Source organism: Melopsittacus undulatus, chromosome 6 (genome assembly GCF_012275295.1).
Source record: "Melopsittacus undulatus isolate bMelUnd1 chromosome 6, bMelUnd1.mat.Z, whole genome shotgun sequence".
NCBI classification, from domain to species: Eukaryota; Metazoa; Chordata; class Aves; order Psittaciformes; family Psittaculidae; genus Melopsittacus; species Melopsittacus undulatus.
In genome coordinates, this window is record NC_047532.1 from 15,598,713 (window position 1) to 15,624,980 (window position 26,268).

The 26,268-nt window shown below is 40.8% G+C and overlaps 1 protein-coding gene across 2 annotated transcripts in view; it reads left to right on the top strand.

Moving 5' to 3' along the window:
- TTC39A (tetratricopeptide repeat domain 39A) overlaps positions 1-26,268 on the top strand; it is a 47,250-nt gene continuing 20,982 nt past the window's right edge. Inside the window, exons 1-8 of one of the 2 annotated variants that reach the window (XM_034063932.1) lie at positions 1-155; positions 12,804-12,908; positions 18,800-18,931; positions 19,595-19,671; positions 20,182-20,249; positions 22,713-22,777; positions 25,183-25,282; positions 26,096-26,161. In XM_034063932.1, the coding sequence (XP_033919823.1) occupies positions 121-155; positions 12,804-12,908; positions 18,800-18,931; positions 19,595-19,671; positions 20,182-20,249; positions 22,713-22,777; positions 25,183-25,282; positions 26,096-26,161 (648 nt within the window). In that variant the 5' untranslated portion in view covers positions 1-120. Of the gene's footprint in view, positions 156-12,803; positions 12,909-13,462; positions 13,493-18,799; positions 18,932-19,594; positions 19,672-20,181; positions 20,250-22,712; positions 22,778-25,182; positions 25,283-26,095; positions 26,162-26,268 lie in introns of those variants that run through there. The other variant, XM_031050771.2, reaches the window with a different exon arrangement.

A 26,268-nucleotide genomic window follows, 5' to 3' on the forward strand; every position in this document is an offset into this window, starting at 1 on the left:
GCTCGCTGCTGCCGCCGCCGCTCCACACCATGCGAGGTGGCTGCGGCTGCCGCCCGCCCGCTCCGGCCTCCCTCCGCCTCCCTCCCTCCGGCTCCCCGGGACGCCCTTCGCGACGCCTCCATGGACCCCCGAGCGGCCAGCGGCGGTGACGCCCGGTAAGGGGCTGCGGCGGGCGGGGGGGCCGCGGCCGTTACCTCAGGCCGCGGGGGGCAGCGGGGGCTCTAACGCCACAGGCAGCACCTGCAGCGGGGCCGGCTCGGGGGTCGTTGGGGGCTGCGCTGCCTCCCCCCGGCCTTGCGGAGCGCTTTGTCCTGGGCGGGAGCACCGGTCCGGTGCCGGCCGGAGCTGGGGGTCCGGTCTCGGGAGGCGCCGATGTGGAGGGGGGGTGAGGGCGGCTCGTCGCAAGGGTTAAGCCGCCTGTCTGGGTCTGGAGCCTGTAGATCGAGTTTGGTGCCTGTCTGAAGGACTCCTTCTGGCTGCGGGCAGGCAGTGGCCCCATAGCTCCAGCCCCGTCTGTCCGGAAGGGCCGGGGATACCCAGGTGCAGTCGGGACCGAGCCGCGCTTGGCCCGGTTCTGGCTGCAGACCGCTCACGGGTGCGGGCGAACGGCGCTGACCGCCCGCTGACAGAGCGACCTGAGTGCGGCCACTGGAGGGGCACAAACTGCCCTGTGCACTTTGAGGGCTTTATCTACCTACTTACTCGTTTTCTCTTGGACAGAAGCACTAGTTTAAGCTAATGACATGCCTGTACAACAGCCCTTCACAGAGCTACATGCAAATCAACTTCAGTCCTTAAAGTGTTGTTTGAGAGCAGTGGCGTGTCTCGGAAGTCTGTGGAAGAGCACGGAAGACCTTGTCCTTGAGCTGCTGTTTGCACAGCTTGTAGCACACCTTGACAGTAGAACGCTGATGGTGATTGCTCTGTAACTCAACACCTCCTTGCTCACCCTGGCTGTAGGTGGATAGCTTTCCTTTCTCCTTTCCACGTGTGCGCTCCCACAGCCCCTAAAACACACAAACTTCTCTTGCGTGCTTGCGAGGGAGCTGTTTCTTCCTGCTGAATCAGTGTGCAAATAGCATTCTTGCCTGGTGATAATGGCGTGCTGCATTTTAGATGTGGCTGCATTAAAGGCCTGTTTGTGGGTTTCCTATTTGACATAAGACTTTTGAAATAATCTGCTTTACAGTCTATGCAGGATTAGAAACTTTTGATAGCACAGTTTGAGAGGTAAGCAATTTGTTTCTGTACTTGAAGGAGGTGGTAAAGATGCTGTCCGTGACTTCATGAAGCATTGGGATAGGTGTTTTGCTCTGATTTGGCCTGCTTTCCTTATATCTTAAAGTTGAAACCAGCAAACATCAACCCAAGACTTTAATTCATCCCCAGAAACCATGGTCAAAAAGGTTTTCTGAACTTCAGATTCTAAGAGCTATGCAATAGAGCTCATTTTTTAGTGGCATATATATTAACATTAGAATTATTACAGAGTGGAGGTAGGTGGGGTAGTGGAATTTAAAGCAGCAAAGTCCTCTAGGATTCTATACTGAGTGTTAGACCTGCTCATGATCCAGAATGACTTGTATTAGTATTTATAATAGTTTTGTACAGTTTTGTTGCCATGTTCTGTCTAGACAATCCCTTAAGGGTGAACAATCCTTATTTTTTTAAGTTTTCCTTCAATTTTACTCTCCAGGATGGGAAGGTGGCCTGTATGTTTGCAGTAACGATTTTAAATCACAGCATTAAATGACTTCCTTGTGTTTGCACCCTCTGCAGCTGCAGAGGCCGAGAGACTGCTATTGTGTTGTGCTTCACAAGTTCTGAATGTGCAGAAATGTTCAGGAGCAGGAAGGGCCTTGGTGAATTCTCCTGGATTGGGCAGGTTGTCCCAAGCTCAGGCTGTGTTGCTGAAGCTGCTGGAAACGCTGGTGCTGGTTCCCAATCACCTTTCTGCAGCTCCATCTACTGGAACCAGTTTCCAGCTTAATTGCACTGGGATGTGAAGTGCTTCAGGCATTTCAGTTACTGCACTGAAAAAAACTGAAAACACAAATACTGGGAATTTTGCTTTTTTTCTTTTTGAAAAAGTATTACTGTTTTACTGTCGTTCATATTTTACTTTAAATGTTCCTTTTAAACCCTGATGAAGCTCCTAGCCTGTTTTCACATGCCTGAGCTTGTGGTTTCTTAGGTTTCAAATATGCTTTGGGAATAGGTGGAAATTATTAGCTCATAGCTGGAAGACATGATGGTCTAGTGTACCGGTTGGAATGGGGAACTAAATGCCAGATTTTCTGAGTAGGGGGGTTAAAAGTGACCTCCCATTTTGTAGGTTTTCAGCTTTCACCTTCGCTTTAACAGTAGAACTTTTGGTCATCTCTTGTGGAAAAAGAGTTGGCAGAAGAGAGCCTAAATACTCAGGTGGTCATTCAGATGTATTTGCTTTTATGGTCTGAATCTCAAATGCAAATCAAATAGGTGCAGTACTGAGCTCACAGATAATTTTATGTTTCTCTTTGGCTCTAACTAAAAGTATCACCCTGAGCTGCTGAAATCTTCACCCAGCACCTGCATAAAAGGTTTTAATTTTGACCAGTCCACGTGTCTTATCAGAAGGGGAAGAAATGCCAGAAAGATTTCACTGTTCTGATTCTGAGTTCATAATCAGCCTTGCTTCTTTCCTCCTTTTTTATCCTCAGGTAGCTTTCTTAGTTGGGTTTGCACTCCATAATGGAGAGAATAATAACCGTCTGCTTCCCGATGCTGTTGTGCCTAAGAATAACTTCAAAATGGCTTTAGAACAAAGTGCCAGGAAAAGGGCTTTTTTTCTGTTCCCAAGTATTGATTCAGTAGGCAGGTTCAGGAGAGTTATAAAGGTGTATTGAAGTGCTATGCTTTAATTTTTACTCAACTGCAGAGAAAGTGATGTTGTTATTGGTCAAGGTACTGTGAAATATGCTTTGCAGATGACTACTGAGATATAAAGTGAGTTTGTTGGAAGCTCTTGGGGAAATAAAATCTGAAATTTCATGTAAGGCAATGATTAAAGGCAAAACAACAATCCTGTTCAAGTACTTTGTGTCATTCCAATGTATTTTTATGAGAGCCTGAAGTAGTGTTCACCAATGGAATTGAAACAAAAGCGTGATTTTTTTTTAAGTCACAATAAAAGATATTACAGAGTAATTTATTTTGAAAAGCTTTGCGTAGATTTCATGCAAAAAAAGACCCCAAACCAGACAGAACCAAAAACCAAACCAAGAAGTGCATCAGCGCAGATTAAATGTTGCAAGAAGATGCCTTTTAAGTCAAAATGCGTATTTCATTCCTTCCATGTTCATCACCATGCTGAAATCTGACAGAAGTGAACTCAATGTAAGAAAGTAGAAACTAGGCTTCCCAAAATGCTGGAGTAAGATCATAGAATCCCAGACTGGTTTGTGAGGGGACCTTGAAGCTCATCCAGTTCCAACCCCCTGCCACAGGCAGGGACACCTTCCACTAGAGCAGGGTGCTCCAAGCCCTGTGTCCAACCTGGCCTTGGATGCTGCCGGCAATGGGGCTGCCACAGCTTCTCTGGGCAGCCTGTGCCTCAGCACCCTCACATGGAAGAACGTCTGCCTATGAGCTGCTCTAAAGCTAGATAAAGACTGACTGGTAGGTAACAAAACAGTTACTACTGCTAGGTAATGCAGAATCCAGCAGAAAGGGAAAACTGAATAAATACTCTCTAAATCCTCACTGAATCTTGTTTCAGAAATAATGCAGACTCTACCCTGGTCTTGCAGTCTTTATACAACCAAATCTCACAGATTTTGTCTGGCTTTTTACCATGAATGTGGCAGACCTGAACTTGAATGCTTACTGCTTTCTTTCTTTGTTTCTTGGGTACCTGGATGTGCTCAGCAACATTGTAAGACAATGGACTAGTGCAGCTCTTGTTCTTTCGCATTAGTCTTAATAGAGCAAGTGGGTATTGTGAGTCTAAAGATCTTAAGATGCTTAAAAAACCAAAAGGGCGTGATAAGAATCATGTTTGTCCTTCAAAGTGACAAAGGTTGTATAGTATTTGAATTGAAAAGAGCTGTCCAAACTTGCTAACTTTTATGATGAAAATTTACTCTCAGTTGCAGCAATCTTGTAATTCTGACCCTGTGTGAGCTAATTTTCTTTGTACATTGCAGTTTGTTAATGCTGTTGCAGGATGCTTGGGTTGGTAATTTGTAATTTGCTAGACTATATTGTGTGTGTGTGTGTGTGTGTGTGTATAGTGTGATGCAGGCAGTTCTAACTGGGAATAATCACCCACAGTGGTGTATTTAGCCCTCTGTGAGCAGCTGGAGCAGTACAACACGGAAGGGGAACTGCAAAAATGACACCAATACTTTTTATTTGTCTGAACAAACCTAACTGAATGAATTTATTGCGTTGTTTGCCTATTCAAATACAGGATGAGGACAGTGAATGTAATGCAGCCTACATCCTGCTTGCTGCAATTTAAACAGCAGTGGGGCCACTGATTACCTAGTCTTTGTTCTGCTGGCTCACTGCTTTGCCACATCCCTTTATTCTGTGAGCCCTCCCTGGAACAGAGTGCTGAAAGCTTGAGTATCTTTTTAACAAAAGACCTTTGACATGAAGTTCTATGCTGTAAGGGTGGTGAAACACTGGAATGGGTTTCCCAAGGATATTGTGAATGCTCCATAGAATCATAGAATAGTTAGGGTTGGATAGGACCTTAAGATGATCTAGTTCCAACGCCCCTGCCATGGGCAGGGACACCTCACGCTAAACCATGTCACCCAAGGCTTCATCCAACCTGGCCTTGAACACTGCCAGGGATGGAGCATTCACAACCTCCCTGGGCATTCCATTCCAGTACCTCAACACCCTAACAGTAAAGAATTTCTTCCTTATATCCAATCTAAACCTCTGCTGTTTAAGTTTCAACCCATTACCCCTTGTCCTATCACTACAGTCCCTAAGGAAGAGTCCCTTCACCAGCATCCCTGCAGGCCCTCTTCAGACACCGGAAGGCTGCTATGAGGTCTCCACGCAGCCTTCTTTTCTCCAGGCTAAACAGCCCCAACTTTCTCAGCCTGTCTTCATACAGGAGGTGCTCCATTCCCCTGATCATCCTCGTGGCCTCCTTTGGACTTGTTCCAACAGTTCCATGTCCTTTTTATGTTGAGGACACCAGAACTGCACACAATACTCCAAGTGAGGTCTCACAAGAGCAGAGGGGCAGGATCACCTCCTTTGACCTGCTGGTCACGCTCCTTTTGATGCAGCCCAGGATACGGTTGGCTTTTTGGGCTGTAAGCGCACACTCCATCCCTGGTGGTGTTCAAGGCCAGGATGGACAGAGCCTTGGGTGGCATGGTTTAGGGTGAGGTGTCCGTGCCCATGGCAGGGGGGTTGGAACTGGATGAACTTAAGGTCCTTTCCAACCTCAACTATTCTATGATTCTGTGACATTGCTGAAGCCTCAGCAAATAGGTGATTTGAGAGCTGTGTTAACCTCAAAAATTAACTGTGTCATGTTCCGTGTGCAACTTGAAATAATAAGGTATCCTGAATTCCAGATTTATATCACTGTTGTGTCTCTTTATGCAGGATATTTGGAGAATATTGAATCCTTTCCAACTACTTCGTTGTTAGAAGTAATGGCATTTCTGCAGCACCAAGGAGTCTTAGTCACTGGTCAGAAATGTGTGCGAGAACACAAAAAGATAAATGCTGAGATATTACTAGCTTGGCACATAGAACAGGAAGGGATATGGTGGAACTAATTCTCTTGCATTAACTTATTTGCTTGTGAATTATGAAGAAATTTCTGCATTGTCTGAAAACTGAATAGTGACAAATTATTGTGAGAAGGGTTTACTGTGATTTGCCTTTTCATGGTAATGAGAGAGAGCTGCTCATCCGAGATTATTTCTGATCTCTTGTGGGTTTGGAAATGTTTGTAAAAGAAGAAAAGAATTCCTCCCAAGTGATGTGCTTTTTGTTTGCCTTGATTATAAAGATTTCTTCAGGCTCAGAACATTATAACGTGGTGTTGCTCAAAGCAGTCATCTATTTACAATAGTAGCCATGGATTTAGGATGATAGACTTGAAAAGGCTAATGAAAGTAACTCCAGGTGTATCCTGGTATCTCCTGATGTCTCCGAGGTTATCCAGCATGATGAGAACAGAAAGCAAAGGCACAAAAGGCAAGAATTTCTGTGTTCAGTGGTGATATTTTTGGGAACATGGGCCAGGACACCCTGGTGTCTGTTGAAGGTACTTACCACATGTGGTGACCTGTGTATCAGCAAACTGGGTCATGTTCATATGTTGGAAGTGCCTTTAGATCTTTTTTGTGTTAAGAACTGAAATTCAGACCTTTGAAATGTGCTTTGGGATGCTCCTCACATGTGTAAATGGTTGAAGTGTTAGCACTGATGAAGCTTTGGTAGCCTGAGTGGAACAGTGTTTGTAGGGGCAATACTCCTTCCTCTTTGGGGAAAAATGAAGCCATTTTTGGCATTTGAGACTAATCTCTTCAGTTCCATTTAATACTATGTGAAGAGATTGTTTAAGTATTTATTACTTTGACTACCTGGCTAGACGCAACACTCTGTAAATGTCTTTGTAAGGACACACTGTAGTGCTGGTCGTTGTTTCTCTGTATGTACTAAGCTCTCCACCATCATGGTGCTGAGGGGTGTTGCCTCAGTATATTCACTATTGATGCAGGGAGTTTAAGAGGCCTGTGTTGTCTTTGCATCTTTTTCCTTTGTACCAGTCTTACGGGTGTTTGTGATGTCTGTTCAATAGCATATGATTACCGTTATCATGCAAGAATTGAAACTATATGTTAGAGAGCCCTTGATATAAAGAGAGTAAAGGAGGCTAAAAGAAGTATTGTCCAGATTGTTAAATATAAAATAAAATCAAAAACAAATACTCCAGAGTCACTTAACAGGAAACTTTAGAGCTGAAACTGTAACCCTTCAGATAAAGAGCTATGTTCTTCTTGCCTTCCATGTAGCAGGGCTGGGTGCTGAATGGTTCCTGTTGTGTTGTAGGAGCAGAAGATGGCTGAGAAATCAACCCAGAGCCTGGGTTGGTATTCACTGCAATAGCTTTGTTGATGGTTTTGAATAAGATGAAAGCAACATCAGTCATTACTAAGCCAAATTTTGCTGATGTTGCTCAAGACCCTGAAAGAGGTCTCTAGAGACAGATCTCATAGAGATAATCTCATAGGGATTTTTCTGTGAATCATAGCATCAACTAGGTTGGAAAAGACCTTGAAGATCATCAAGTCCAACTTTGGGTGGGAGTATATTCTTTCCATTAGATGTTTTTCTGTGATCTTGCATCTCACTTGCTTTTGCATGTTTGGAGCTAGCCTATATTTGGGATAACAGGGTGTGCTTCCACATCTCCCCACTTCTGGTAATGGAGAGCAGAGGGTCAGCTACTGAGTCACCAGCAGCTGGTCTTCTCTGTCACAGTTTCTCATCAGGTACTGGTTTAGCTCAATTGTGCTTGACTCCGTATTTTCTCTTCCTCCCAGTGAAGTTACCCATGTGCACTACCTCAGCTGACTTAGGCACATAACATAGATTTGGCAGAGAAATGCATACATATTTTAGGATGTGACCAATTTAACTTGCTTTCCCTGTTTCACAATACTGTAAGAGCTCTTGAATTGCTATTAAAAGCTTTACTATAAAGGCACAAACTTCAGACTTGCCTTTCTTTGCAAAGTTCTGATAATTACTGGGGTCAAAGTAGTCAGTAATTTAGCATTTTCCAGGATACATGGTTCAAGATCCTTTTTTATTGAAGATATCCACAAAATTCAATGACAAATCATAAAGCATATGTGCTGCAAACTTATAGTAAGAAGCCAGGCATCATCATGCATGCAGTGAAATACAGTTATGCAGAAATATGGTAACTCCCACGCTCAAAAAAGCCTTCCCTCCCCTTCACTTTGACCATGGGAAATATCACGATTCTTTCCATGTGAAAATGCTTTACTTTTCATTAATATTCAGAAACTTAATTTTGCTTAGTTCTGCTTATTCATTTGGTTTGATATTGCTGTTGGCATAAAAAGGATTTGATGTTTAAGGGGAAAAAGGCATTGCCTAGGATGTCCTGAGTAATTGTGCTTCTAACTAGAGACAATGGAGATGCAGTGGAGTAAGAAGATCAGGTCATATCATAAATCACAGGGTAGACTGTAATTATGATTTGTGAAGCATCCCCAGTTGTGGTCCCTGGGGCAGAAAATGATGATTTCATAAATAATAAAACCACAGTGAGAACCATCTGACTGTCCTTGCAAGACCTGCTGCCAGAATGCGAAAACATGGAAAGGAGCTTCTAAAACAAAGTGGGGGGTGGCCTAAATTTGGAAGTATTGCAGATCTTTTTAGATTTGTTCTCTTTTGGATACATATGGGGAAACAGAGGTTGCATGCTGAAGGTTGTCTGTGCATGTAAGCATTTCCAGAGAAGTGGTACTCAAATGAAAACCTGCCAACTCAAGTCCTGAAGAACTTGGCGGAGCAGCCAGAGCCTTCACCATATACAGCTTTAATGACCATTTAGAGGAATACAGTATGTCATGGTTTGAGCATGTTTTGAGGGTGTTTTTTGCTCAAGGTTTTTTCCAGCCAGGTGGAGGAGGGGAGTCCAGGAGGAAGGAGAGACAGGACACCTGACCCAGGCTAGGCAATGAGGTATTCCATACCATAGCACGTGATGCCCAGGATGCATACTGGGAAAGGGAAAGCTGGAGGGGGAGAGCTCTAGAGGAAAATGGAGGAAGGAGCACGCGGTGCTCAGCCGGGCAGGGTGGAGTGAGTTATGGGTCGGTGGCTGGTGAGGTGTTGTATTCTCTTCACTTGTTGTTTGCTGTATCATTATTATTTGTAGTGGTAATGGCAGTGGTGATTTGTGTTATGCCTTAGCTATTAAACCGTTCTTATCTCAATCCATGGGGGCTACATTCTTTGGATTTTCCTTCCTAACTCTTCGGGAGTAGGGGGACTTGGTTTAAACCACGATAAGTATCAGTTAGAAACTGTATAAACAACTGGTAAAAATCAAGAATAATCTTTCTGGAGGAGCTCCTGATCCTGCTGTGGAAGCACCCTTATTGATTTTAAGCTATAACCAGTAGTTATTTGCAAAAATGGTAATATCTTCTATCTCCTGCTGTGGCCCAGTTACCTAGTGCTGTTATAGGCATCTAATGGAGTCACTAATGGGGCAGCCTGTGGATCAATTACAATAATTTATATACCAAATGCAGCACAGGCTTTTCCTGTACAGGATGTCATAAAACTAGCATTTAAGAGATTTAATCAGGTATGCTAATATCTTCAGAGTATCTTCCTGAAATTATCCTTCGCTTTTTTATCGGGTTTGGGTCTTCCTTCCGCAGTTGATGTCTTCATTATTGGCACTGCTTTCTGTAATCTAACAAGTCTGGAATGGGTTGCTAGGGAGGTTATGAATGCTCCATCCCTGGCAGTGTTCAAGGCCAGGTTGGATGAAGCCTTGGGTGATATGGTTTAGTGTGAGGTGTCCCTGCCCATGGCAGGGGGATTGGAACTAGATGTTCTTAAGGTCCTATCCAACCCTAACTATTCTATGATTCTATGATTCTGAGTCCATGTATAGGAGAAAGGACATATGTAATTCTTAATATTAGATAGCTTTGAAGAAACAAACTCAAATAAGTGTGACATAGCTGATCAACTTCTACAGTCCAGATGTTGTAATGAGGAAGATAAGCAGTATAGTACAAACTCTACTTAGTAGTAATAGAGTACAAGCTTTAGCTGCTTGTAGCTGAACTTCTTACGTATACGATCAGTACTGGTGATGTGCCAGCAAAGCAGCTTGGGAACATACACTTACTTTATTTTGGGCAAAATCAGCCAAATGAGCTTACTCCACTAATTGAATTATTTATGCCAAGTCGCCTCAATTTGCATGGCATTAAAGAGAGACTTTTACAAAGAACATGTAAAGTCTCACTACCTCCCAGACTTATAGGAGGCAGCAAAAAGCAACAGTTTGGGTGGTGGAATGAAGCCTGCTCTGCAGAGAATCAGTGCTGGGAAGGAAGTACTTTCTCCCCTCTCTGGCCTGTCCCTCACATTTGCAGCAATTAATGCCTCAATTCTCTTGCAGGTCATCTGGCCTTATTTGATTCTGTTCTGGTTCATAGGTTTCTGATGTGACCCATTGTTACCTGCAGTAATTTTTATTGTTTCAGATCTGTAATTACAGGGATATCTGACTTCTGCCCAGTTTGTACCGAATGAAAGTTAGCTGATGCTGCTACTGATTTCAGACAGGTCTGCAGATCAAAGATATACCAGCACCTTCTCCATTAGTAGCATCCAGTGATAGATGAACTTCATGTGTCATTGGCTTCTAAATCACTCATTTGTAGTATAAGTAAAGCAGTGATGCTCATAACTCTTCTCGTATCATCCCTAATGGCCAATCAGAGTACGGTGTGGCAGGCAGTGGGCACTGCCCTACCCTCTGCTCACACTGTGACTGTCACTCAGAGCTGGGTAAGTAGCACCGAGTGCTGCTGCTGCTGCTTGATGCTCGTGCCTGGCTGCTGAGTGAACATCCTACAAGTCGTACATCATCATACAAATGACTATGTCAGAAAACACAAGACATTTAGCAAAAAGGTAAGTAGCAGTGCACAGCATTTTCCATTTGGCTTAGAGGCAGTTCTGATCTTGCTGTTGAAAGCAGGAGAGAATCTGCAGCCCTCTGAAGCATGACTAATCAGTTTGCTGAAATGCTTAGCACTCTTTAGTCTAAAGTATTTCTTCCCTATTGTTAACAGCAACAAATTATGATTTGTAGCATTTATGTAAGGTGTGTATTCAGTTCAAGTCTTAAACGCTTTGCTTGGGAGCTACACCATATGTCAGGATTCCATGGAGCAGGATGGAAGGGTGCTGCTGGGGGTGGCACTTTGTTAACTTTTATTCCAGAAAAGATGCCAAGGAATTAATGCACCTTATTTGTGCTTTGAGAATCAAGTGATTTATTTTTTTTTCCTCTGTCATCTTTCTATTTCAAAGGGATATTTTGAAAAGGTTTATTTTTCTTGAATGAGGTAATTCTCCTGCATTGACAAGAAACAAACAGAAAAAACAGGTAAAATGTTACTAGTCCAAACATATTAAACCAAACAAGAATATGTTTTATATAGTCTTAAATATGCTGTTTGCTTCAGGGGCACAGATTTTAAAAAGGGCAGATAAGAATCGTAATTCATATAAACAATAATTGGCAGAGTTTTAGTTATTATAGTAAGTAAGGCTCAGAATAGTTACACGGGCACTATATTGCATATTGTATGAGATGAATGCCAAGACTTGGTTAATCAGTGCTTGCAAAGCACTTGGTGGAAGTATTGGGCGCAGAAGGATTCACAGTGTATCTGTAGTGTGATTACAACAGCCATTGTGAACAGTGTCATATAATGTTTCCCTTGAATTTATAATCCTGTTTTTCGTATCTATAATTATGCTCTCTTTTTGCTTTGCAGTCATTATTAAAAACAAACCCAAGCTGCTGCTGCAGTCAGTGGTTATTGCTGATGCTATCTGTTTGTTCTGTGCACCTCTGTCTTTTCCTTAAGATGACACCAGGACTTTGCTTTCTGTTTTTCCTTTCAGCAGGCAGTGTGCTGTGCCATTTTTAAAGGAACTAGCATAGTTTCTAAGTCACAGGACAGATCACATTAGTTATTGCTGTTTGGAGTCATGGTGAGGATTTGTTTGTGTTATGTTGAGGGAGTTTTCTTTGTACAGACTTGTATACAGCATGTTAGTGGAGTATAGCTCTTTGATCATTAGATGCAGATGTTTCAGTGTCCTAACATTGGCCAGGTGACCTTAACTTTGTTAGTGCAAGGCCTTATTGTTTCATCTGTGAATTTTTTTGTCCAGCAGTTCTGATGGTGATGAACTTGGGCCAAAATTATTCAGCTGGTCTGTATTATCTTGCTGCCAGTAACCCGAAGACCAGCTGAGAACCCTTGTGATGGGTCAGGCTGACATCTGAATGTTGTAAGGGAGAAAAGTACAGCCAGAGTAAGCTGCTGAGAATCTTCTGACTTTGAGAGGCAGCAGCAGCAGGGGTTTTTATGAGTGCAGTAGCATTTCATACAGATTATGTCCCCAGGAGCAGGCACAATGTGGATTTCAACCCACCTGCATGTGTTCAGTAGTAGTCTACCAGTCAGGAGCCATGCTGAACATGAGCTGAACTAAAGCAGGTGCTCCAGCAGCAGTTAGTAGAATAATATGGTGCAGTTTGGCAATGTCTTATCCTTAAAGTGACAGCATGATCATAATGTCACTAGCCTGTAGTCTCTTGTCAGTTCTACATACACTGAGATATCTGTTGTCACCCAGTGCTTCTGTGTTCCTGGTACCTGAGCTCATCAGATTGCCATGCTCCCGCATGGTAACTTCTGCATGTCCAGGTTCTTATTTACATTGCATGCAGTTTATTTTGTTTTCAGGAAATACAAGACTTGAAGAGCTTTCCACATGTTACAGGGTAAGAGCATAGTTAAAGAAAACCACCTACCAACATAATGGAAGTCACTTTCATCTTTTGAAATTATTGGAAATGGAATAGCAGGTTATACATGACAAGAAGGCTTGAACTGCAGAAAGGGGGTTCAAATGTAGCAGCAATGCACCAGTAGATGTGCTGAGTTTATTCTGTCTTCTTCTGGCAGGTCACCTACATCAGACCTCAATGTGGCATTGCGTGAGTGTATGGCAGCTCTGGATTTGTTTCTTAACAACAAGTTCTCAGATGCTTTGACTTCTTTACAAGCAAAGTAAGTTGATTACTTTTACTAGTTTTCCTCCATTCAGTTTAATTTGCTTCACCATCTCTGAGGAGAATTGACTAAACAGCTAGTTCTGTGTTAATAGTTGATAAGACTGCATGGTTTTGTTCTAGCAAGTTAATATGTTAAGTTTTGGGGAAGACGGAAGTGCTTTACACTTGGGTAAGTAAAGAGATTGATCAAAGGTAACTACAGAAAGCACAGAGTTGCTCACCGAAGAAGTAGCTCCTCAGCTGTAGCACAGTATGTGGGGTTCTTGCTCCTGGAAGAATAAAAACTGTTTATATAATACTTTATTTTTGTTTCCCCCCTCCTTTACCCATATTTTTCTGCCTACTGTGAAGAATTTGAGAACCTACGGTTTTGTGTCTAAATGAGCAATTGTCCAGGAATTGCCAGGTTTCAGACACATTACTTTAGGTACGAATTCTTGGTTTATTGTCTTTTTAATAACCACTAGCAGAAATTTTCTCACAGCTTATTTGCAATTCAGGATTGTGGTCATGCACTGTCTCCTAATTACATTGCAGCCCAACACGTAATGAGTGTCCCAGATGCAAGCAGTGAGAGAGGTAATAAAATAGCTTCTATAAAAGTTGTTGCATCTTTACAATGTGTGTGAATTTTCATACCCTGTCCTGAAGTTACCTGCGCTCTTGGCTTGGTGAAGTCTGTGGTTGAAGTGCATTCTTTCCCCTCAGTTTGCTCATTTATTTTTGAGCCATCAGCAGATTTACATCAGGCCTTTTTTCAGGCCACTGGAATGTGAAATAAGTAAAATTCATAGGTAATGCAGTAGTGCGTGTTCGATATGCATCTGCAGTAACTCTAGTAAATACTACATACCTGCTTTGTTGCGGTATCAGCCTCAGTCTTTGATGCCAGAATCTGTAGCTTAACCATGAAAGTACACTTTGTGAAAGACATTCATGACAAATTGTAGGCTCAGATGTATGGTTTTATTCACAGAAGTGGTCTTGTGTTTATATATCATCAGCAGTTACAATAAAAATGGTAAGAAGAATAACTGTGTGTTCATTAAATTCTGACAGTAAAGCCCCTGTGCCCATCTGGAAATGCTTACTTCGTGCTTAGCATAAAATAGGGAGATATTTTATTGAAGGGGATTTTCAAAACACTGCAAAAGCTAGCGAGGCTGTGGGGTTCTTATTCTGTAAATCCATCTTTCTTCTGTTGCATATGGTTTTTATTCAGCTTTTGCTGGGCTCTGCGGAACATATTTCACGAGCTGATCCTCTGGTTTTGTACCTGACCATATTCCACAGTGCAGAACCATTTTGAAACTGATTTTTCATGTTATTCCTGTTGCCTTTGGCAGTGAGGAAAATAGACTCGAGGTCTTTGCAAGTGTAATGCAGAAACAGGATGCTAAATTTCCCCACAGATGATATCCATTATGGTCATACTCCATCTCATTAGGGAATGACAAGAGCTGTAGAGTGGGCATATGTGGTAATACTGAGGATTTTCTTTAGGAGTCATCAGTTCTTCACTGTTGCCTTTTAGCATGCTGAGATTTGAAATTGGTTTTCACAGTCCATAAACATACTATCTTTGTTTAAAGAAATACTTTTCAGTTTTTACATGCTTGTAAAGAATTTTGTATCACAGGTTTTGTAGCTTTGCCTTTTTACATTGTAGGACATACTCTGCTCTGTATTACATTATTGCAGATTCACTAAATTACTCACATTTGGCTTTCACAATAAGTGTATTTGCAACTGATTTGTACCATGTGTAACTGAGAGCAGATTTGGCAATGTATGAGAATTAAAACTGGAAGATCTTTCCTAGCAGCTTAGAAATTAAGTATCTGAGGATGATGTCTAGACTAGTGTTGATGTAAAGCTCTTTTTTTCCTGTTAGAAAAGGAAATCCATCATAAAGAAGAGATCTAATTTCATAAAGAATTCATCTGGTCTTTTTGCTTCATGTTGCATAACTTTCTTTGTTTCCTCCGCTACCTTTTAACTTTCAGAGTCAGGTTTCTTTATCATCATTAACAATCATTGCACAATATGATTCAATTATCTTGTGGTTTCTGCAGCAAGTTTAGTTAAATTCACCTTTCATATGGAGTAGTCATGCTAATTGGAAGAACTCTTAAGAGTTAAATTCAGTCACCAAACACAGCAGTGATTTTCAATATGTAACCTGTTAACTGTGACAATGAGTAGGACTGAAACTGTCTAGTCACTGGAGTGGGAAAAAAATATCATCTTCCTTCTCAACCCTGAGATACTTACAGTAAATCGATTAAAAGCTGACTAGGTTTTAGCCCTCATGTAATTGCAAACAGATAATCATAAATCAAAGAGTTGGTCCTGGTGAGATGTCCCTTTCACTTCCCCAGGATAAACGTTTAAGATTTTAATATTTATCCTGAAGGCAAGCATGACATAATCACCTGATTTTGCCGTGCTTTGACATGTGAAGTGAGTTGACATCAGCATCATAGTTCACTGATGTCAAATCCCTTGGGAGAATGGTATATAGTAAAGATAAATTCATTACAGGGAGTGATCACTGAGGGAGCCGAGACACATCTGTGTTGCTGCTTGCAATACTGTAAGAACAATATGAGAACAATTCATTCCAGGCAGTTGACTTTATTCTGAAAATAGTCTTCAAAAACCATTTGGTGTTGTCTGGTGGTATGTTAATTCTAGAATGACTGTGTTTGAAAGGTAAATTCAGTGCTTTGACGTGGGAGTATCTCGGGTGGGTCTGAAGAAATGGTGTTATTACCCTGCTAGTTACTTGTGAAACTCTTACTGGAATAGTGTAGTGCTGTGCTACCTATTTACTATCACTGGAATTTTTAATATAAGCCACATTTACAATATTAAATGTCATCTTGTATATTCTGATCTGTAAAAAGTTTAAAGAGGTTGCTAAGGAATGGGAGCCTTTTGTAATGACTGTTTCCATGGTGTGGTGAAATGTTTTTGCCCTTGTAGAACAAAAGCAAACATGAGGGTGGAGGAGCTTTCTCTGAGAGCTGATCTGGCAAAGATAGTGTGTGACTGTCAATCTGAGAGTAGTGAAAGAGCAAGGGGAATTACATGGAGGCAGAGGGAGGCTCTGGACAGTGTTTGGATGAAGATGGTGCACAGCTCTGCAGAAAGGTTGATTTAGCTATTTATTGTAAATAATACCAAGAACATGAAGAAGGCCATTATTTTTAAGGCTTTTTTTCCTCTTTTTATGCCTGGAGTCTACAAGAAGACAACTTTTATAGCCACTGTAAATAAATGCATTACTGCCAAAACCTGACCTTGTTGGTTTCACCTCCTAGATGGAAGAACTTACTAGATTCCAAACCTTGGAGAATGGCTTAGATCAAAAAGGCTCAGAGGTTCTCTTGTTTTAATTTCTGTGGAAGCCCATGTGTTCAGTCTAGCATTTTGTTTGGGCATTGAGTGGAACTTTTGATCAAAGATGAGGAAAGCCTTCAGGCCTTGTGTGACCACATTCTTTTGGTGCAATTTCAGTTTGGGCCTCGGTTTCTTACTCATGGGTACACTGAACAGACTTGGCTGGTCTGTGGAGGGCCTTTCTCACACTGTGCTGTTGGATTTGTTTTACTTGTTTGAGGCATCTTGATACTAAATCAGGGCATGGATTTGAACGTGGGGTTTCCATAACCTGTCCTGCCTTCTGGATTCCTGTGAAAGCATCCACAAAGAGGTTTTGGGCACCGTGTTTTCACAAAAAATACCAGCCTGAGGTCAACCCAAGCCAAGCTTTTTGGTTTCCATACTTCAGCCAGAGGGGAGAGCTATCACTGTCCTCACTTGGGTACTTGTTTTCAAGCAGGAATAAAAGTGTTCTCCAGCAGCTTTCAAGAAGGGATATTTCTACAAGATAATGATTGCACGTAGTTGGAGAACAGGCATGTGGCATAACTCCCTATAACTAAAGATATTAGTTATAATCTTCTTACTCAGCCATGTGATACCAACTACTGGGATAAGTCATTAATCACAATATTAGTTTTATTTATGTCATAAAGACTTGTTAACTCCAGCAATGTCCTGGGAAAAGTGCTGCTGAGGAATCAAAGAAGAAATAAAAAAGCTATCAAGTTTCATTCTGTATCCATCTGTATAAAATGCAGGCCTTAAAACTCGGGGCAGTTTGCCAGGATGGAACTGGCAACTTTAATTGTATGGTTAGTATAAATAGCATAGATAACTCTTCCATATTTGTTTGTATTACTACTCACATCCCAGCCCCTGAAAAAAATAAGAGTAAATTTGAGTGTTGATAAATACCAGTTGACTAATGATAAACATTATTATTACCTCATTTAAATACTAGAGACAAAATAGATGAAACCATTGTTTAGAGCAGGGATGATTTGGTGTCAGAAGCAAAGTACTGGAGAGGGAAATCCTTCTTCACCCTGTGTATGTGAAAAGTATCAATTTTCCTTTTAGTGCAGTGAATTTAATATTTATTTGCTTTGATTTTGAAAACAAATTTCCACCATTTTGAAAGAGAACTATTTTAGTGCCTTCCCTGTGCTTTGAATTTGAAGCTTGGGAAGGGTTTTATTTTAATAAGTACGAGATGAAGTGTGTTTCTCTGCACCCTCTGAGGCTGATGAGTAATCAAATGAACAGGAGCACTTCATCAGGCTGGCATTTTATAGTATGTTCATTTTTTTTCTGCCTTACATTATCATTCTGCTGAAACAATCATGATCTAGAAAGCCAGGACAGAGCTGTTCTGACTCCACTGGATTTTTCTTCTTGAAACAAAAAGGTAATGAAGTGGCTCAGTATTAGAAACAAACACCAGAAATATACCTGTTGAGAATAGGTGTGCTGAGGGGCGAGATGCTGTTGAAAGGATATCCTTGTGTGACTGCAAGTATTTTTGAATGTTTCCTGCTATATAACTGGGGATCTACCTGGTCCATTCTAAAGTAATTGAACTGGCAATTGCTGCTCTTCAGCAGTATTTGTCTAAGTCAGGCTATCTGTCAGGGGTGGATTAGCAAAGTCTACAGAGAGTTTCTGAGGCAGGAATTCATCTGAACTTGCCCTTCAACATATTTCCCAAGTTGTCTTTATTGGACCTCTACACCTGAAGGTATTTTGATTTATTGGCAGAGGATTATACTAAACATAGTTCCTGTCTGAATGCTGTAAATGTATGCAATATATAAACCCTTCTTCCTGCCAGAGGAAGGAAGACAGCATCTTCCTGCTTGTAGGAGTTAATTGTTTTTCTTGCATTAGTGCCAGAGTTTTTGGCTTTCTGCAGAAGAGGCACCATGTGAAATCCCACAGGATAGTATTTCAGTTGAATAGATTGGGGTGGAAGGTTGGCGGAAGGGGAGCAGAGAAAAAAGCTGTAATGTCTGACATGGATTGGAATGCTTCTGGTGGGAAGAGCTGTTTGAAAAAGATTCTATTATGGCCATGGTTATAGTATTGTGTTACTTGTCTCCTTTAGTCTGTCCTGGGTAAACATCCCAAATTAGAAGAAGAATATCTGGATTTCTGTCACATGTTCTCGTATTGATTAGATACTCCATTAAAAAACCAAACCCCACATAATTCTGTCATCCCTGAATGGCTTAGCCATGTGGTTATTTCCTGTGCTTTTGTATATTAAATTCCTATTTTCTGCTCAGAATTGGAACATTTTAGCACAGTTATTGAAGCTGGAGCTGTAGGCATGAACAAATCTTGATCTCCTTGATTATTTGTGTTTGATTTCTAGTTTATTTAAACCTTGTTCCCATGAGGCTGGTACATTTCTGGAATTGGATTTATATTTCTTTTTTTTTTTAAGTAATAATATAATCAAATCAGCTGTGCTTTGCATCTTGTGTTTTCTTTCAGAACTAAAGAGAGTATGTATCATGCACTGACTTATGCCACCATATTGGAAATGCAAGCAATGATGACATTTGATCCTCAGGACATACTGAATGCAGGCAACACAATGAAGGAAGCTCAAGCTACTTGCCAAAAGTAAGTGTGGAGCAATTCAGTCAATAAATGCGCCCTTCATGGGAAAGTTTTGAAAGAGATAGATGTGAAAATGGACATATAATCCATAGAAATCATAGGAAAACTGAAGTTGAAAGGGACATCAGGAGTTCTTCTAGTCCAGCTGCCTGTTGAAAGGAGGGTCAGTTATGAGGTCACACCACATAACTTTGGGTTTTCAGCATTCTGGTCCTGAAAACTTCAGTTTCCTGCAATATTTCTTGTCAATTAGTTTTTTGTTCTATCAAGAGCCCTGATTCTCCAGTGTTTGGAAGTTAGTTACCTTTTACAGACACTGCAAAGTCTTCACATTTGGTGATAGTAGTACTGTAGCTAGCTGTGTGTGAGTCAGCTATGCTCCCACTTCTCTACACACATGCACACGTACAAAAGAAATCCAAAAGCCCCCTTGTCCCCTTCTTTCATCAAGACACATTTCCACACATGAAGGGTGAAAGACAGATCCCGGGACCATGCTGGCAATGCTCTGTGTGGAATGTGATGAAGTTTGTGTATACGGTAAGATGGCAGAGGGTTGGTGAGCACTAGAGGTATGTTAGTGACTCTGTGGGTGGCCAGCTGAAAGGTACAGTACTCTGTTGTTGATGCTTTGTGTTCACAATGACCAAATCGACTATTCTGCAGATTTAGGAAGAAATCTACAGTAGCTGATTCTATCAACAACCTTGTGCATAGACAAAGCCTTGAACACTTCACAGAAGGTAACATTATCTCTAACATGTTACTCCTTTTACTTCTTACTCCTTCCCCCCCACCCCCCTTTCTCTTTTTCTTTAATTTGAATTGTGTAGTATTGTTCACCCAATGTGGTTTTCAGATTGTGATATCACTGACAAATGGCTATTTGGCAGTTGCTGTGTCACCATATCCAAAATCATTAACTGATTTTGTTGATTGCTACCTTGGCATTTCCAAAAATTGCTGGGTAAAGAGAAACCTAGAAAGAACCAGTGAAATGCCTAGAAAGGTTCTAGATCCAGGAATTCCTGGAAAACACCAGAGGAATTCCTGCAAAGGTTCTGCAATTGTGTGTTGTTTCTGTTTGGAAACTACTGTTCCAGTAATCTAGGACTGAAACACTGCAGCAAATTTGGAAAGGTTTTTTCTCAGTTTGAGCTTTGTGATATTCTTCTTGCATTAATGGGCTAAGTGGTTTTTCATGGCTTTTTATGTGATTGATTTGTTTTCTTTCTTCCTCCATGTGACACTAGAGGAAATCCATGCAGAAATTTGCTATGCTGAATGCTTACTCCAGAGAGCAGCTCTCACTTTCCTCCAGGTATGGATTCTTGCATGGCTTTTTGGGGGGAAAAACCACCATGCATGTTTCTTAAAAGGAGGGAAATGGTAGAAGACCATAGTTTGACCTAATGGTGTAAGACTCTTTTAGCAGGATTAAATCTGGAATTTATCTGGTGATGAGATAGTAGAATGCTTTTGTTAAACAGTGCTGCTGGTCTTTGAAAGAAGGGGAGCTCTACCTCTTCTTTGAATTTTATCTATCTGAACAAATGAAGCTTGGTTTATTTGCTGGTTCAACATTAGCAGTACTTACTTGGGTTCAAATTTGCAACTGAAATTGTTAATCATAGTTGAAGTAACTGATTTTTCTTCTTGCTGTGACTGTACTTGCTATATGGCAGTGGGATCTCTTTATCTCTGCAGAAGGGACAATAAAAGTCACATTCACAAAGGGCTTCTGCTTCTTGGCTTAAAGATGCTGATAGAGAATGAAATCCAGGTGGTGATTTTATAGTGTTTGAGAACTGCCAGATGGGCTCTGACTGAGGTTGCTTATGAACCCTGTAACCTTTTTCAGCAATCTGTCATGCCTCTCCTCTAGAACCTGTTGCTTCACAGCAAAACCAGTACTCAGAGTAGCTTCTCCTGAGGATTTTTAGGGTGCTGATGATGGTGACTTCATGGTAAGATGCAGGACTTTGAAATGGCCACAGTGTAGCTTCCTATTTCCATATTCCTTTGGTTTGAGTAGCCTTTAGCACTGGGGACAGTTTGGGACAGCTATGGAAACAAGGTTTTTCAGAACTTCTCCACTGTGTCTGTAAGAAAGGAGTGTTTTAATGCAGCGTCTCTTGGTTTTAAGCTCTATTTTCGCAGGTATCTGCTTTTGAAAATGTTTATAGATACATGAGAGATTTGAAAGTAAGAAAATAATTTCTTGTCCTCTTCTGCACAAAGAGTGTCTGTCTGTTCACTTCCTCTTCTGTGTTTAATGTTTCATGAACGGGTTTTAAAAATTAAACAAAGGCACTTGGTTCCAACAGCTGTTGAAGTGCGTTAAGTTTGATGCTTCACAAAAATAACCAAATCCAGTTGAAAACCCAGAAAAATTAGTCTCGGGATTTTTCAAGGGCTGGACTATTCTCACGTCAATTATCTCTGTTGGTGGTATAATGAGTATTCGGAATTTAAACATTTGAAAGCCATCCTGTTTCCTCTTTCAATTCTCCATTCAAAGGAAAATATAGCTGAATCTTTAATTATGGTTAGGTATGCAGTACACACCACACCATACCACCACCCCCCAGTTGCTAATTGAAAACTGATTTTTGCTTGTGATTGGGATTCACGTGTCTGGGGATGTATCCTCAGGAATTATATGTTCATTTATGGTGCATAGTTTCTGTCCTCAACAATCACAATAACGTTGCTTAAAGATGACTTTAAAGGACACAGATCTTGTTGCAGGCTGCAGGAGTAAGCCCCTGCCCTTCAGTCCATCAGGCTTCCTATGACAGTTCATAAAAAGCAAAGTCTGGAAGAAGCTGAGCTGTGACTTTGGTTGGATCGAGTTATCTTCCTTACAGGCAGATGGAAAGCACTTTGGGGCAGGTTCTGTCTCTTTGTTTATATGTCAGTGAGCACAATTGGGGCCTGTTTCCTTAACAATAACAGCAAAACTACCAAATTTTCATATAATCTATGCTATTTTCTTCACAATGCTTCATGCAGCCTCTTAAAATACCATCACAAAACCCATCTGTGAAAGCACATGTAGTCTTCCTATCCCAAAGTAATAGTAGATATCAAAACAAACCAGAATGACAGATTATATTTGATGAGTGAGACAAGAAGCTGCCACCAAAAGTTACAAGGCTAAAGAGTTCTCTCTTTGAAGTATAGCTGTAAACTAATAGTCCCCCAGACACACTTTGCTGCAAGTTCTCAGTTTGTTATAGTTTGTAATGTAACATATTACTATGCCAGTATGGATCTCCTATCTGAATATTCAGCCCAGAAAGAGCATATCCAGCATAACTCTGCTTACCCTGCTTCCTTTTCAGGATGTAGAACCATATTCTTTAGACTTCAGAGGACAGGCTGTTATTTGTATCTGGTGTTGAGCCAGGAAATGTTCAGATCTTAACTGTGCTGAAGGACAAATGAGAGACAGCTATTTCTTGAAAGCCACAAATTTGTGGTACCTTAGGTACTGTTCATTAGCTTAGTTCCTGCATCCATTGATCCAAACTCAGATGGTCCAAAGGTTACACGGGGCTAAACTAATCACAGAAGGCACCAAAATGAATTGCATATGTCTGAACAGAATAAATAATATTTTAATATAGAAAGGAAATCCTAGATCCCTGTACTGTTTCTCAGAGGCTGGCATGGTGTGTGTCATGATGGTTATGTTTAAGGCATGTGCTCATATGAAGAAAACAAAAGCCCTTTATAATGCTTACAAATTCATGTTGCTAATGTGTTTCCATTCTAACAGGATGAGAATATGGTTAGTTTCATTAAAGGAGGCATCAAAGTCCGAAACAGTTACCAAACATACAGGTAAGTTGAGTGATGGTGTGATGAAGTGTACTCTTTCACTACACAGTGTTGCTGAGCAAATTGTCCAATTCACAAATAATTACTGTAGTATTTATGGCAGCCTTTATTATGGGCCCCATGTCCATAGAGTTTCTCAGCCCAAATTCCTCCCATAACAAAGGACATTGATATTATGGTTGATTTGTTTTGTAAAGATAGTGGACCCTAACCCTGTTAACTCCCAAGCTTTGCCTGCTTCAAGTACTGCATACTTGAAATCATGTCAAAAAATGACTGTTCTAAATGATGTAGTGGCGTGTGTCAGTACAGTGCAATTTCGAGGTCTCGCAGTCATTGGGCATATGAAATGGCATTTCTTTATAGTTCTAGCTACAGCTTTTTGGAACATTCAAAAGCAGTAGCTGAAGCACAGGTAATTCCGTAATAAATGCATGAAACTAAAACAAAATGAAGAGACAATAAATTGAAATATAAAGGGCTTCAAACAAAGATTAAACAAATTTACAGGAAATAGGTTGATGGGGGCTAGTTACCATAGGAAAACAGATGTAGTTTCTCTGGGTCATGAAGTCCCTGAACAGTCAATTCCTAGATGATGTTTTTCCAAACATATGCCATTGGGTGAATTATTTGCTTAGCTGGACTTTTAATCTGGTTAAGTATGACAGTTGTTCTACTCTGAAGGTGCATGCTATTGAAAATGATAAGCAGGGCTGCTTATCTGAACTCACAACATGCCTATTACTCAGTGTCTACAAGCCAAAAACACGTACTTAAGCAGATTTCTTTTCATCCAGGAAGTTGGAGAGAGCTACTTTCAACATGTGCAGAAGGTTTTGAAGTGCAGTAGTAAATCCTAAAAATTACGTTAAACTGGGAAGCACACTCAGTTGTGCCTCAGTAAATTAAGACCAGCTCTAGTATATTTAAAAACAAAGTGTTGTAAATTTAGTAGTTCTTAGGTGGTCTTCTTCAAAAGAATGCTAATAGCAGCTTGCTTTGTACTAAAACATGTATGTTAACAAAGGAGAAGTTTGTACGTGCGGTTGGCAGTTACAGTCATTGGACTGTACCTTTGATGTGGGGAAAAAAGAATTGTTTGCAGCATTGGCAAGAGTGTGTGCAACAGGTTACAGAGAAAACACTGGAATATGGAAATGAGACTTTATTTGCTTGGATTGATCAGTATTGTTTACAACATAGCTTTCATATAAGAAGCCATCTTTCCTTTCCCCGCTGTCAGCAGTTGCTGTTTGATAATCTGCAACCATGAAAAGATAGGAGGAATAAAGTTTGCAAAAACACAATTTTTATCAATTTACAAATCCTTTTCAGGGTAAAAGATGGAATGGGATAAAATGGTGATTCAGATTAAAACATTTGCTTATTGTCAGTGAATACAGAGTGTAAGAAAACTTTCACAGTAATATAGATTTATGTGAATAATTTGAAGAAATAAAGGCTAAATGTGCATCATATTTTGTTGCACTGTAGGACTTGAAATGTGACTTTTCGTGGCTGAGTCCAAGTGTCTAGTAGATACAAAAGAGCATCCGGTCCAGGTTCTCCAGAAGTATACTGAAAGGGAGAGAGATGACAGTGTCTATATTTGTGTGGGTTGAAGGCAACTCTAAATGCAGGTCCATTATAAAGACTGCAATTACAACGAATAGTGCTTTATCTGCTGGCAACAGGCAGTAGATGAAAACATAACAGCCTGTACGCAAATATGTGGCTGCCATTTAAAGGGTTTTTTTTTTCTTCTCTTAGTAATTAACAAAATGAACTAAAATAATAGTGTGAAAAACATAGTTGAAGAAAACTTGGAGACAAAACAGGTTCAAGTCCAGCTGGATTACACAGGGAAGTAAAGGGATATTACAAAGTTGAGATCTAGAAAAGGTAGAAAAAGAAGCAAAAAGTAATTTCCAATATACCTGCCCATTTAAAAATATTTTACAGTTACATTTTCCTATATATAATTAAATGTTCTTTGCAATGAACATGAGGAAGAAGGGAATACCTTCAGGGATTACTGAAACTCGAATCAAATTTGCTAATTTAACTCTCCTGCATTGGCCCATCGTCTCTTTTTGTATTAGTAGAGGTTTATGTTGCTCCCAGCAGCCATTCTTGACACATTTTCAGGTAGAAATGTGGTTGCAAATTGACTACATCTGTTGGACAGAAATTAATCTCCAGAACTGCATATTTTTGAATTGGTGATAATGTGACAGAAATGATTTGTGGATAGAGCCAACAAAATGTTTGTTCACCTGGGTGAGATGATAGACTGACCATTTTTGAACTACTGTGTTCACTATAAGGTGATTGGGTTACTTTCTTTTGGAATTGTCACCCTTCATTTTATTTATTGACAATGTAACCGAATCCTGTGTTTGCAGGGAGCTGGACAGTCTCATACAGTCTCCACATTATGTCAAAGGAGAGAACCATCTTCATTTTGAGGGAGGTGTAAAACTTGGAGTTGGAGCATTTAATCTGGTACGTACCAAGAGTTCTCTTGAAGTCCTGCAGCCTCCTGAAAATTATTCTTAACACCTAAGAAGTTCCATGAACATCAGTGTTACTGATTGTATGGTTATATTGGGTGTGTGTTCTGACACAGGACCCTCATCTCTGGTCTCAGAATGTCAGACAGTAGTACACTTTAGAAATAGACTGCTACTTACAGCAGGGGCAGCACTGCTTTGTTTGTGTGTGCAGACCCACTTGTGCATCCTTATGGGGAGATTATCAACTGAGAAATTATCTCACCTGATATGGGCTTAAGGACATGTTCTTTGAGGATATAGCTGAGTGCCTGAACTCAGCTTCCAGTAAAGGTGATCATTAGCCAAGTGACTAATGATGGGGAAGTGCTTGGAGGGGAAGGTATTATAGTCTCATGAGAAGGAACAAACTCAGATGGGGGCCAGGAGAAGCCTTGCTCAGAAGCAGCAGTTGCCTGTGCTTATTGACTTCCATGTACTGTTTAACTGGCACTTGGGAAGCAACCAGGGACTTGGCTGTTAGCAGGGCAGTATTTCTGAAACATCCAAGAAGTACTGGAGTTACTAAGTGCTGTGTAAACATACTTCTGTGCAAGTGATCTTGGAGACACAGGTTCCCTATATTGAACAGGTACTTTTGTTTAAGTTGCACGTAAAATATGCAGGTGTGCACATTTAGCCAGAAAATTGTCAGACATAAAGATGTTTTTTAGTAATTTCAGTGTTTGGAAAAGTTGTAGGAGACAGCTGGTAGCTGAGAGGCAGAAAGTGCATTACTGCATAACTGTTGCATTTCTTTCCATAGACATTGTCCATGTTTCCTGCACGGATACTGAGATTGCTGGAGTTTGTTGGGTTTTCTGGGAACAAGGTAAATACGAACTAAGTATTGGTACATTTCTCTCACTCTTAAATTAGAAACTGAGACAGGAACTTCTCTCTTCTTCCTCATATTAGCTCATTAGAGGCAAAAGTCAA